This window comes from Silene latifolia, chromosome 1, assembly GCF_048544455.1.
Source record: "Silene latifolia isolate original U9 population chromosome 1, ASM4854445v1, whole genome shotgun sequence".
Taxonomy (NCBI): domain Eukaryota; kingdom Viridiplantae; phylum Streptophyta; class Magnoliopsida; order Caryophyllales; family Caryophyllaceae; genus Silene; species Silene latifolia.
The window spans coordinates 188134655-188147320 of NC_133526.1; the positions used below are offsets into that span (position 1 = coordinate 188134655).

The following is a 12666-nucleotide window of genomic DNA, read 5'->3' on the forward strand; positions in this document are numbered from 1 at the left end:
CAGCGATAGAAGTATAGTAGATGCTTCCTTAGTTTGAATGTTCTTTTCTCCTGACATTGATGAGTGTTTCGCGCTTGGTCAATAAGACGCAGAATAATAACGCCTTCACCATTACGTTTCTGAAGATGCTTAGTTTAGTGACCTCCATTAATGCCGTAACCCTCTAAGCTATGTGCATGCATGTGCTTCTTCATGTTCGAAATCGATTAAAATCAAAATCAGAAAATTTGAAAATTTTGGGGATTTAGGGTTTGAAATTTGGGGGAATTAGAGGAGAGAGAAAGAAGGAGAGGCGGCTACTTGGCGTAGAAGCGAGCGGAGGTGTGGTTAGCGCCGACATCGGAAGGCCGGGATGAAGGATAGAAGTATATTGTAAATATACTAGAAATTCAGGGGTAAATAGGGAAAGAATTGTGAACTGATTGGGAAATTAAGCTGTAGGGAATCTTGACACTCTTGACTCTTGAGTACGCAGCACGATCGGAACTTGTAGACCTCACTAAATTGACTCCGTTTAAATGATCAGACCGAATAATCTGATTTGTATCCGATTCAAATATACTTGGAATTAGAGGTGGCAATTGGGTCGGGTCGGGTCAGCATACTTTTTGGATCAGGTCGGGTTTGGGCCGGGTTATTATCGAGTCCAGTAACTTAATCGCATTACTACAATTTTTTACCATTAAATTTAGTTTTTAACCTATTATTTGGTTTAATTACTTCATTACTAAGTCAAACACTTTCATTTTGATCAAAATTAAGCTTAATAATTGTCGGGTCATCAATTTAATCGGGTCAGCATCGGGTCAGGTCAATATCGGGTCGGGTCTGGGTTGGGTTCGGGTCACTGATAATCGGATCGTGTCGGGTTATGGGTCGGTTTCGGGTCGCAATATTTTCGGGTCCTGTCGGGTCGGGTCACTCGGGTCGGGTCAGACTTGCCAGCTCTTCTTGGAACTGATAATCCAAGATCGACTTGATTAATATGACATGACATAAATGTTAATTGTTGCAAATAATTTACTAGACCGGATAAAAAGAACACCAACACCCAAACTCAAGACCTGAGTTTGACCCGTCCTAATATAACCTTACCCAAATGTTTATTGTTGGAAAGTAATTATTATCCATAAATAATTTAATACCCGTTCTGGCCCGATCATTTATTTGACTATTCTATTTTAGGTGTCTTATCTTTCTATTTTAAAACAAACTCGTAATAATTGACTAATTTCTCTTTTCTTGTCTTTGTGTCATCTTCCATTAACACAAACTTAAAGTTCCCATCTTCCATTAACATTCCAAGAGATCAGTAGGTCTCATGAGTGTAACACCCCCATTTATTCAGGAGCCTTTAGCTAGACATTTCCAAATAAATAGGACTGTTACCATCTCAGTTTCCCGAGGTAGTGAATAACAAAGTATAACAAACCAAAGTACTTTAAATAAAACTTTAACGATTACATGTTTATTACTCCCTCCGATCCAGACAAATGTATACATAAGGAAAAAGTGGTTATTTAAGAAAATGTGGAAAAATGAGGGGTAAAGTAGGAAATATAGATTGGGGCCACCTGAAATGAAGTGTGTAATTAATCATAGAGTGAAAAAGTAAACATAAATTAATCTTGATTAAGTTACATAAACCATCCACTTAAGTTACATAAAAAGTACACTTACAAACACATTTCCCACGTAGAAATAAAGCAACAGTGGGAAATTTTCCAAAATTTTGCCAAATTTTGTATTTTGGCGCCTAACTACACAACACCCAATACAATGACATCAGCTACTACTACATCAACTATTACATCATCTTAAGATTCTTAACCCAACTCTATTACATAAACACTACAGACTACACATAACTTCATCTTCACTTCATCTCATTTTATCACCAAAGCCTTCTTCTTACCTTGGCTAAAAACACACAAAAAACAGGTTAGTAGTTCAACAAAATGGGTATAAAAAACCTAACAATAGAACAAAAAGAAGGTCTTGTGCATTTCTTGATGGCGAACTCCGATAAAGGCGTCCCTCCTAGGGGAATAATCAAAGAAGCGGCATTGAAATGGTCCGTCACTCGAAAGACGGTATGGTTATGGTGGAAACGAGCTAAGGCGATATCAATTGATGAAGCGGTCCACTTACCTTCTCGTATGTTGGGCAACAACAATGCACCAACGGTGCCAATGAACATTGAGATGATAAAGAGCATGCCTTTCAAGAACCGTTCATCAATGCGCAAGATAGCAAAAAAACTGAAAGTTGGTTATGGTACGGTCCAACGATGGGTCGACAAAGGTGAATTAAAAAAGCATAGCAATCCAATACACCCTTCACTAAACGATTCAAACAAATTAAGACGGCTTTTGTTTTCACTTGCCTCACTCTATGTTGATGAAAATATGGTCAAGTTCAAAGACATGTCATGCAATGTCCATATTGACGAAAAGTGGTTTTATCTCACAACCACAACGGACAACTACTACATTGTTGCGGGTGAAGAACCACCATATCGTTCATGTCAATCGAAGAGGTACATAACTAAGGTTATGTTTATGTGTGCGGTGGCTAGGCCTATGTATGGAGAAGATGGTGAGTTACTTTTCGATGGGAAAATTGGTGTATTCCCTTTCATTGAACATGTACCAGCAGCAAGACGAAGCAAAAACAGGGAGGCAGGAACAATAGAAACAAAGGCTATTGAATCAATAACAAAACAGGTAACCAAAGATTGTTTGATCAACGACATTATTCCAGCAATTAAGGCTAAATGGCCAGCAAATGCAAGTAAAAACATCACCATTCAACAAGATAATGCAAGACCTCATATTGTTGACCATGATCCAGAATTTAGGGCTGCTGTCAGCTCAGACGGTTTTAACATTCATCTAGAATTTCAACCACCTAACAGTCCAGATTTGAACATCAACGATTTAGGGTTTTTTAGGTCATTACAAACACTTCAAAATGATGAAGTTGCCAGTACAGTTGAAGAGTTAGTGGGTAATGTACATGCAGCATTTAAAGATCATGAACCCATGAAGTTGAACTTCAACTACCTCACTCTACAATCAGTCATGGTGGAAATCATGAAATGCAAGGGACACAACAGTTTTGATATTCCTCATATGAGTAAGGAGTCACTTCTAAGGCAGGGAATACTCCCATTAAACTTGACAGTTGATGCAAACTTAGTGAGGGAGTGTTTAGCATATTTGGATCAAATTGGTGAGGGCAATACACTACTACAGAATTCATCAAGGACATCAGTGGATGGACATCGGATTTTTGAAAAAACAGATGTAATAAGTTTGCACATCGGATTTTTATAAAAGTCTGATGTAATTATATTATATGGACATCGGTTGTTATTTTCAACCCATGTCCATTATAATGGACATCGGATTAAATTACAACCCATGTCCATATAATCCTCAATTTGGGCGCAAAATGAAAACAATTCCCCCGCCCCAAATTATTTTCACTAGCATACTGAGTCAATCTATTATACTTACTCCATATCATTCTTTTTTTTAGACAAACCCAAACCCAAACCCTTAGCTTACTCATCCCTTTCTTCTCTATCTCATCGTTCATCCCTTAGCTTCTTCACTTCAAAACCCGATCGAAAACCCAAAATCCTAGCTGCTGTTGCTGCTTCATCGTTCATCCACTAGTAGAAAAATGACATTAGGCATGTACAAAAGGCTACGGTCGTTGAAAATAACCGTAGGCTTTTATAAATGGCTACGGTTGTATACTAACAACCGAAGCCATAAATATAATTCGAAGGAAAAGACTACGGTTCAAGCATAGAACCGAAGCCAAATGTGATGAAACGGCCACGGTTATTTGTAAACCGTAGCCATTATTACTTGTCTTCCCATCTTTTATTTGTAAACCTAAACCCTAAGTGTCCTTCACTACCCCTCTTTTATTCTAATTCCCATCTCCCTCAACACCCAACTTCACCATTATTGCTCCTCACCTCGACATCCCATCCAAGTCTCTATCTTCCCATCCTATTTCTTTTCTGCATTATCGCCATTGAAATCGTCACTGCCATACCGAAAATGGATGCATGTTTTTTTCTTTTTACTTCTAATCGTTGATAATGAGTCTCGTCTTAAATTATGTTTAAAATTACATTATACTGACCTACAATATCTGTCAGTTCGTCTTGTTCGTATAGCTTTATCATTTGCTTCGATCAATTAGATTAGAAGTTAGGGTTGTTAGTTGTTGGCTAATCAGTACAATCAATTATTTTTTAGATGGGGTTCGTCTTGATTAATGAATTTCGCCGTTTGGCTGTACCATCGCCTCCTACAAGACGGTGATAATCGCTTGTCCTTTCGCCTCCACCTGTGATCGACGTCGATTTCCGACTCTCCATTTGTTATGAAAATCGATTTAGGATTTCAGGTATATTTCATTATTAAGGTATTCGATTTTCAATTTTGTATATATATATTTGAGGTTAAATTGAATAAGATGTTCACTTTGCAAATCTTTCATGGTATTTCGGTATCTGGCTGTTTGAAATTGATTGTAAAATCAGTTTGAAATTACGAGAAGTGTAGTTTATTTTTAAAAAATTACTAGATCTCTAGGTTGAATTTGACTGATAGCTGAAGTTTTGATTTCGGTGTCTCGGAAGCTGATGAGCCTTCATCACCCACACACGCTTCACCAGCTCGTCTACTACACCCTCTTCTCTGACTGGGATTCCGATTGTTTTGGGCATCCTCCTCTCTATTGGTTCCCTTCTCAATATGAATCCAGATCAGATACACTAATCTGGGTCACTAATGGAAGCTAATGCCCCAAGGCTTCTAGGCAAATCATACCAGGACCCCATTTCTCGTTTATCCACATTTCATGAGAGTAAATCAAGTTGTTGTTTACTTTTGCCTTGAATTGTGCTGATTGGGTGATGGTTTATGGTGGGTGTAAAGGAGGGATACATGTTGGGTTGACAATGTGAGATAGGTGGTGGTCATAGTCGAATTTGATGGGGCGATGTTATGGGGTAGCTTTTTTTAAAACGGTTTCAAGTAATCTTTTATTTTGTTATGACCTGATAGAATTTAGCATTAACTATGATTTTTACTTTGCTTTTGCCCTCTGATAAAAATCAGCAGATATGAATATTCTTCTTCTTCGCTCAAAGTTCTCTTCCATGCTGCAATGTATTTGACATTATTATGGTGAGGCTGGGACGTTTGCCTACTGATTTGCTTCTGAGGTAAATATGCCAATTGTTTAACATGGTTTTCCATGCAACTATTACAATTGTAGTTGTCTTTCATTTCATTTTTCCTTTATGTAAGTTTATTTCTAGAAGGCCAAAAAGTCATGGACACTATCTATTACATCTGATGATAAAGATGCTCCAGCACAGAGTGTACTGGCCAAAACGTCGTGGATTCAGTACTTTGATTCAATAACTTGAGTTTAAATGCCTTAGTGGTTTAAGTAGTTTGTATATTTTGCTTTTATTCAGCATAACTCACACATACTGAAGTGTGGTAAGTGATGATATTTGACATCAAGATGCTCCAGCACATAGTGCCATAATTTGAATGATTTTGGTGTTTTGGTGGTACAGGTTATTCATGAGAAGATACGATAGCTCTCAAATTGTCATGCAGTGTACGATGATATTGATTTTTGAAGGTAATTCTCGATACTTTTATACCATATCCTTTGGCATAATAGTATGTCATTTTTGAAGATTTGTGTCTGTTTATAAATCTTGACTGTTATGTTTTTGTGCTACATCAAAAGTGAAACAAGATTTGACCTGCTGCCTATACGCATTGTGGGCGAACCTGCTGCCAATTCAATGAGCTAGCTGCTGCACCCTCTTCCCTTAATTATTAGCTTATATGAAGCTGCCCTTGTGAGGCCATGTCTGACTGCCCCATTGTCATTAATATGCATTACAGGTTTTTCAAGACACCACGCCATATTCACAAGAAGAATTAGATGAGGTTCGGGATTTGTGGGCGAACTATTTTCTCAATATCTAGCCGTAGATAGCTAGCTAGCGTAGTAATGTATTAGGTAGTTGCATTTTGAAAAACTGATTACATGATCTGCAAGACCATGTTATGTTGGTTGGGATTTGTTATGCCCTTTGTTGTTGTTCGTTAGTTGTTGAATTCGGATGACGGGACGGTTGCGTTGTATGTTGATTGGGATCGGTTTTTATTAATTGAAATCGATCATTTTGGTTGAATGGCAGTTGACATGTTTTGTATTAATGTTTTGGCATTCAAATTGGTGTAATGCAATATGAATTGGCCTGCTCTTTTCAAATTTAAACAAAGAAAAACAATATAAAGGACAGCGGATTTATAAAAGTTCGATGTAATTCTAGCTTCAAAGGACATGGGCTTTCTATAAAAATCTGATGTACATTACACATATGGACATCGGATTAATGTTAAAATCTGATGTTCATTACTCATATGGACATCGGATATATTTAAAAATCCGATGTGCATATATTAATGGACATCGGTTTAAAGTCCCATGTCCATTACACCCCATATGGACGGGACTGAACTCTACATCGGCCTATAATCCGATGTCCATGTGTCTAGAAGTCCGATGTCCTTCATGATTTCTGTAGTAGTGATAGTCTTAATGAGTTAAGACAAGGTATGGCATTATTACCTGCAGTAGAGGAAGTAGAGGAAGTGGTGGTTGCAAGTGACGAAGAATATTTCATTGATCTTACAAGGGAATGACAAGTTGAAGTAGTCTTTTTATTTTTGGCTGGATGTTTCAGTAGGAAACATGATCAGATTTTTCTGCATGTTTACTACTTAAACATCTTATTGAATGATCCTTTTTAATTGTGGTCATTTATTTTGGTTAATGTAATGCAATGATATGTGTAATGCAATGTGTAATGAAATCTAAGTCATGTTTTAATGTAATGCAATGATATGTGTAATGCAAGTAAAATTCATGTTCAAATGTAAACTTGGTGGTTGAAAAAACTCTAAGTCATGTTTAAATGCAACAGTGAAGAAGTCATCATTGTTGGCAGCAAACCAAGCTCTCAGGAAATAAAAACCCTCTCATCATTGAGGTTTAAAATGGTACCACTTCATGCCTCCTTAACCAATCTAAGATTGGGGTGGCATGAAGTACCCATTTCAATATTAGGGTAAGACACAATTATCAGCAACTACCCTCAAAGAAGCATCACTGGGTAACACAACAAACAACATGAGGTTTCCAAGTTTGACTCTCACAAAATGCTTCATTGAGTCAGAAAAGGAACAACAATAACCAGCAACAGGAAAAAGGCAGCAGCACTGGAGCTCTCAGAGAATAAAAACCCTCTCATCATTGAGCTTTAAAATGGTACCACTTCATGCCTCCTTAACCAATCTATGATTGGGGTGGCATGAAGTACCCATTTCAATATTGGGGTTATGACACAATTAGCAGCAACTACCCTCAAAGAAGACATCATTGGGCGACACAATGTCAACAACAAACAAAGAACAACAAACAATACCAACTAGATGACCTTAACAACATCAATATAAACGAGATACAACAGCAACAGTATAAACCAAAACAACGTAAACAATCAAAATCAAACAAATTATCTGCTAAACAATAAACCAGAACAATGTGCTAACATACTGTAAACAATAAACCAGAACCATGTGCTAACAAATTATCCGCTAAACAGAGAAACAAATTATCCGCTAAACAGAGAATCAAATTATCCGCTAAACAGAGAATCAAATTATCCGCTAAACAGAGAATCAAATCAGATAATCAATCAAATCGTTTAGAAATCAGAATTCATTTAATCTGCTAACCAGTAAATCATCACTTGTTCATTTAATCAGAAATTTAATCATTTAGAAATCTGAAATTAAACCACTAATCAGAAATCAGAATTCGTTTAGATCGAAATCAGAAATTAAACAAGAAATAAAAACGAAGCATCACTTGTTCATTTAATCAGAATCAATACCTCAACCAGTAAATCATCAGAAATCGTTTAGAGAATTAACCAAATCGTTTATAAATCAAAATTCATCGGAGAATCAATCAGAGAATCAATCAAATCACTTAATCGCTTCAGAAATTAAACGAGAAATTAAACAAGAAATAAAGCTACCAAGAGATTTAGAAATAACCTTCCTGCTCAAGACGTTCCTTTTCATGACAGATTTTGCGTTTAGCATTAAATCTGCTAACATACTCCCAGAAACCCTTTGTACTCGGTGACTCATCAATATAACCCAACTCTGAAACATTGAAGTGTGCAATAACAACCAGATCCATGCCCATCCATCGCAAAATAAGAAGAAAAACGATAAAAAAAAAAAAAATTACAGTACTAACTTTGTGAGGGACGATGAAGATGATGCATGTGAGGGATGATGAAGATAAAAACAATTTATAGTAGTAGAATGATGATTATTGATATGTTAGGTGATTAGGGTTGATTGTTGAAGATAAAAATGATCTACTTGGTGATTGTTGACGATGAAGATAGAGAAGGAAAAGAGAGATGTTGAATGATGCGGCTGATATGGTGATTAGGGTTTTGGAGGGAAGGGTTAGGTAATGGGTGGGTGGGTTAATATGGGTAGATTAGGATATGGATGGGAGTATTAAATGGGTTTAGGTGAGTGAATTGGGTATTAAATGGGTTTAGGTGAGTGGGTGAGTTTATTGTAAACTTGTAAATAGATAAGGATAGTAAGGGTAAGTTTGTCATTTTCCATGCCAAATATGGTATGTTTACATTAGTCTGGTTCGTCCGTTTTAGGGAAGTGTTTACATCTGTCTGGATCGGAGGGAGTACAAATTAATCAACTAAAACTTAATATAAAATTTAATACAACTCGCAGCGGAAATAAATAAAGTGATCAAATAATCTATGTGGTCTAGACTTCTAGGTAGATTGGTCAAGTCCTCACGCATTCCCATAAGCTCCCAAGTCAGCTAATCTTTAGTACTTGTCAAATCTGCCCCCCATTATGGTTAATCACATGTGTTCACGAATACACTGTCAACCACGAGGTTGAGTAAGATAAAGTACATTAAAACAACCAATCAATAATAATCTCACAACTGTCACCATGCCAAATTCCAATCTCAACTGTCCACGTTATCCACCAAAGACTAAGCCTGGGGCCTTCCAATTAATCACACACGTTATCCACCAGAGACTAAGCCTGGGGCAGTCTAATATCCATTCACATTATCCACCATAGACATGGTCTGTAGAACCAGCCCGGGGCCGTCCAATCATTCACAATTCCAATCTCAACAAAGTATAAATGTAATATACTATACTCAACTCAATTCTCAATAATAGTTCAGTCTAATAACGATATTCCATCTCATAATAACATATCAATCTCAACAACAGAAATCATCAACAATTACCATATCACATGCTCAAGCCATCTCAATCAAACATATAGTTAAAATGAGTAGATTATCCTACCTTTTCAGCAAATTATCCAACTATGCAGCTCAGAAAAGCAATCAGAAATACTCCTCTTCAATTCCGTCACCTAATAGCAATTTATAATTTAATTATTAATTATTCTGTATCTTATTAGCTTAATTAATTATTAGATATTAATTAATTATAAAATTTACGATCCAAAAACCCGTCTCACCAAATAACCCAACACCCATAACACACGGTTTAACCCGTGTCAAACACTCCCCATACCGACCCTTAACCATGGCTACAACCACTCCACCACCAGCTCCACCGTGGGTCCCTACTGCCAACAACCCAGCCACACCCTCACACACCAGCCCTAATCACCATACAAGCCTCACCACCACGCCCTAACACCCACGACCTACAACAACAACAACAACAAGCCATAACACACATGACACAACCGGCCCACAACTACCCGTAACCACGGCCACCATAGCGCACGACACCACCTCTGGCCACCACCATTATCATCTCTGACACACGGTGGTTCCAGGGGTGTGTCCTTCTTCCCTTCACCGTCATCATACCGGCCAAGGCAGCCGTCTAAAGATGGTCACAGCAAAAACCCCTGCACTTCCCCTGTTTCACGTTTTCCGGCCACCACCACCACAAATCTCCATCTTCAGCCACCAAGAAACCTCCACAGTGGTCTACCCAACCACCACGAACCAACCCAACCATACCCATCTCAAGTCGAGTCCGTTTAAGGGTCCAATAGTTCGAATTAACGACAACACCAACAACCTGTCCTGTTTTCGCGAAATACCGTCAACCACCGCACAAGCCACCACCTATAACCACGAATGACCACCCATGGCGGTCGACTCAACCCTAGGTACCATCCTAACCCAACCCAGGTCCATCACGATTGCATATGGGTTCAATACAATATATAAAACGTGTAAGAACACCCACAACCATCACGTAAAAACCCCTGCAAATACCCTTCTCCCGTCGGTCAATGGTGGTCAACGGAGGGTAAGGTCAGTCCCTGGTGGCCCACGGTCAAGGTCGTGGTCTTAGCTAGTCCTAAGGCGGTCTAATTAACGAGTTATAAGGAGGCAAAGTGTATACATAAGACGGTCTTACCTTTCGTAAATTATCGCTCCAAATTCTTCTCTTGCTCTTCCTAGATCCTTAATCCCTTCTCCAATTACTTAATCTCAGATTTTAATTTGCATAAGGAGGCTAGGGTACAAGGCTTATGCTACTCATATAGAAGGCTTTATGAGTTAATTAGCAAAACTTCTTATTTTATTATTAAATCCCGACTTCCCTTATAATTCCAGACTCAGTTAATACTACACGTCCCAATGGCACACGGCCCAAGGCTAAAGCCCGACTCCGTCTTTGCTTATTCATCTTATTTATTTAATTACCGTCTTATTGCAATTGTTATTATAAATGCGATTATTATTAATTAATTATTTGAATTACATAAATTATTCATATAACTACTTATGAAATTACGGGGTATTACAATGAGAGAAAAAAGAAATTCAATGGATCCCTCGCCCCATCATGTGAGAGGTCTCTCAATAACGCTATTGAGAGACCGTCTCTCTGAAGTTTTTGTGAACTTCGTATAGGCTGCACGCCTGCACCAATTTGTCGGGGTTTTCTTTCACAAATTTTCTATCCACGGTCACTTGTAATAACGCTTTAGATTCCTCTTGGCCCTGACCATTCTCTGCCTCATCCCCCAATTCCTCGTCGCTTAAGTACTCGACTTCCCTCACAATCTCCTCCATCTCCTTATCTCCTTTCACAAGATTTTCCAACTCGGCATCCTTCAACATTCTCGTAGCCATCATTGCCATCTTCCTATCCCTTTTTAAAACCTTCTTAAACTCCTCGACCTTCTCTTTCATCACATCCACCACAACTCGACCGACCTTCTCATACTCTTCCCTCACTAAATCCCTATAAATATCCTCATCACACATTCTCACCTCTTCCTTAAGCTCCCTCATCACTTTAACCACCAATTACTGAAAACCCAAATCCTCTCTTGCCGCCCTTTTCAAAACCCTTTGCTCCATCATTCTCATAACCATTTTCGCCACCTCGAAATCCATTTTCATAATGCTCCTCAACTCCTCATCATCACTCAATATCCTTACATCTTTAAGCCAACTCGCGACCTCCTTACTCGCGTCTTTCAAATTATCCTTCCCATTCTTCAATTTTTTATCTATATCCCCCTTTCTATTGCACACATCATTAGGACTTTCCCGTAATGTAACTAGATTATCCTCACAGCTTAATATGTATGAAACATACTCTTTTGTAGCATCAAACACATATGTCTTCAATGGTTTCACGGCTTTTAATGCCAAATCCATTCCTTTTTTTTTGGATTGTTTTAATGGAACTCCAAAACACCAACCTTTTTTTTTTTTTTGAAAATATGATTTAGTAGTAGAGATCAACAACAACAATATTACCTTAGGAACGCAAGTAAATTACAGGGTACAGGTTCAACAACAACAATATTACCTTAGGAACGCAAGTACATTGCAAGGTAGGGGTTCAGATGTACGCACAATGTAAAAACAACAATCAGAACATTTTCGAAGCTCAAAAGTCAAAAGTAGAAATGATTTGTGAAAAAAAATAAACCCGGAATAACCCAGATACTAATATTGAAAATTTTGGACAATGAAGCAAACACAAACGGTTTTGGTTTAATTTCGAGTAAATTAGCAACTTTAAGTTCTCGCAATTTAAAGTAACATGGTGGTTCATACTTCATAGCATAATTGTTTTGACAGAAAAATAATTTCTACCTGTCAACTTAACATGGTAGTGCATACCCATAACTTTTTGATAGAAATTAATGTCTACCTGTATACAGTATATATTATGAATATTTTCAGTTGACTCGATTGAGATTAGGATCTTTAACAACGTGTGGGGATTCTAAATCTTATTTTTTCAGTAAAGAAATGCTAAGAGAAACAATGATCAGTTTCTCTCCCTTAAGACAGCAGTATATGGAGTACATCTTAAGCTTAAGACCGTCAAGTATATACTACTTGGCTATATAAGAATGCAAAGGAAAAATCAATATATTTGTCTTATATACATAATTGGTATGCTATTTAACACGTCTTAAACTTAGGATGGATAGTGTCTTCTTAAATGAG

At 37.7% G+C, this 12666-nt stretch overlaps 1 protein-coding gene across 1 annotated transcript; it reads left to right on the top strand.

Moving 5' to 3' along the window:
• The first annotated feature begins 1958 nt into the window (after positions 1–1958).
• LOC141589296 (uncharacterized) lies at positions 1959–4828 on the top strand. Its single transcript, XM_074410264.1, has 2 exons — positions 1959–3234; positions 4638–4828. The coding sequence occupies exons 1-2, from the start codon at positions 1959–1961 to the stop codon at positions 4826–4828; spliced, it is 1467 nt and encodes a 488-aa protein (XP_074266365.1).
• The last annotated feature ends 7838 nt before the right edge of the window (positions 4829–12666 follow it).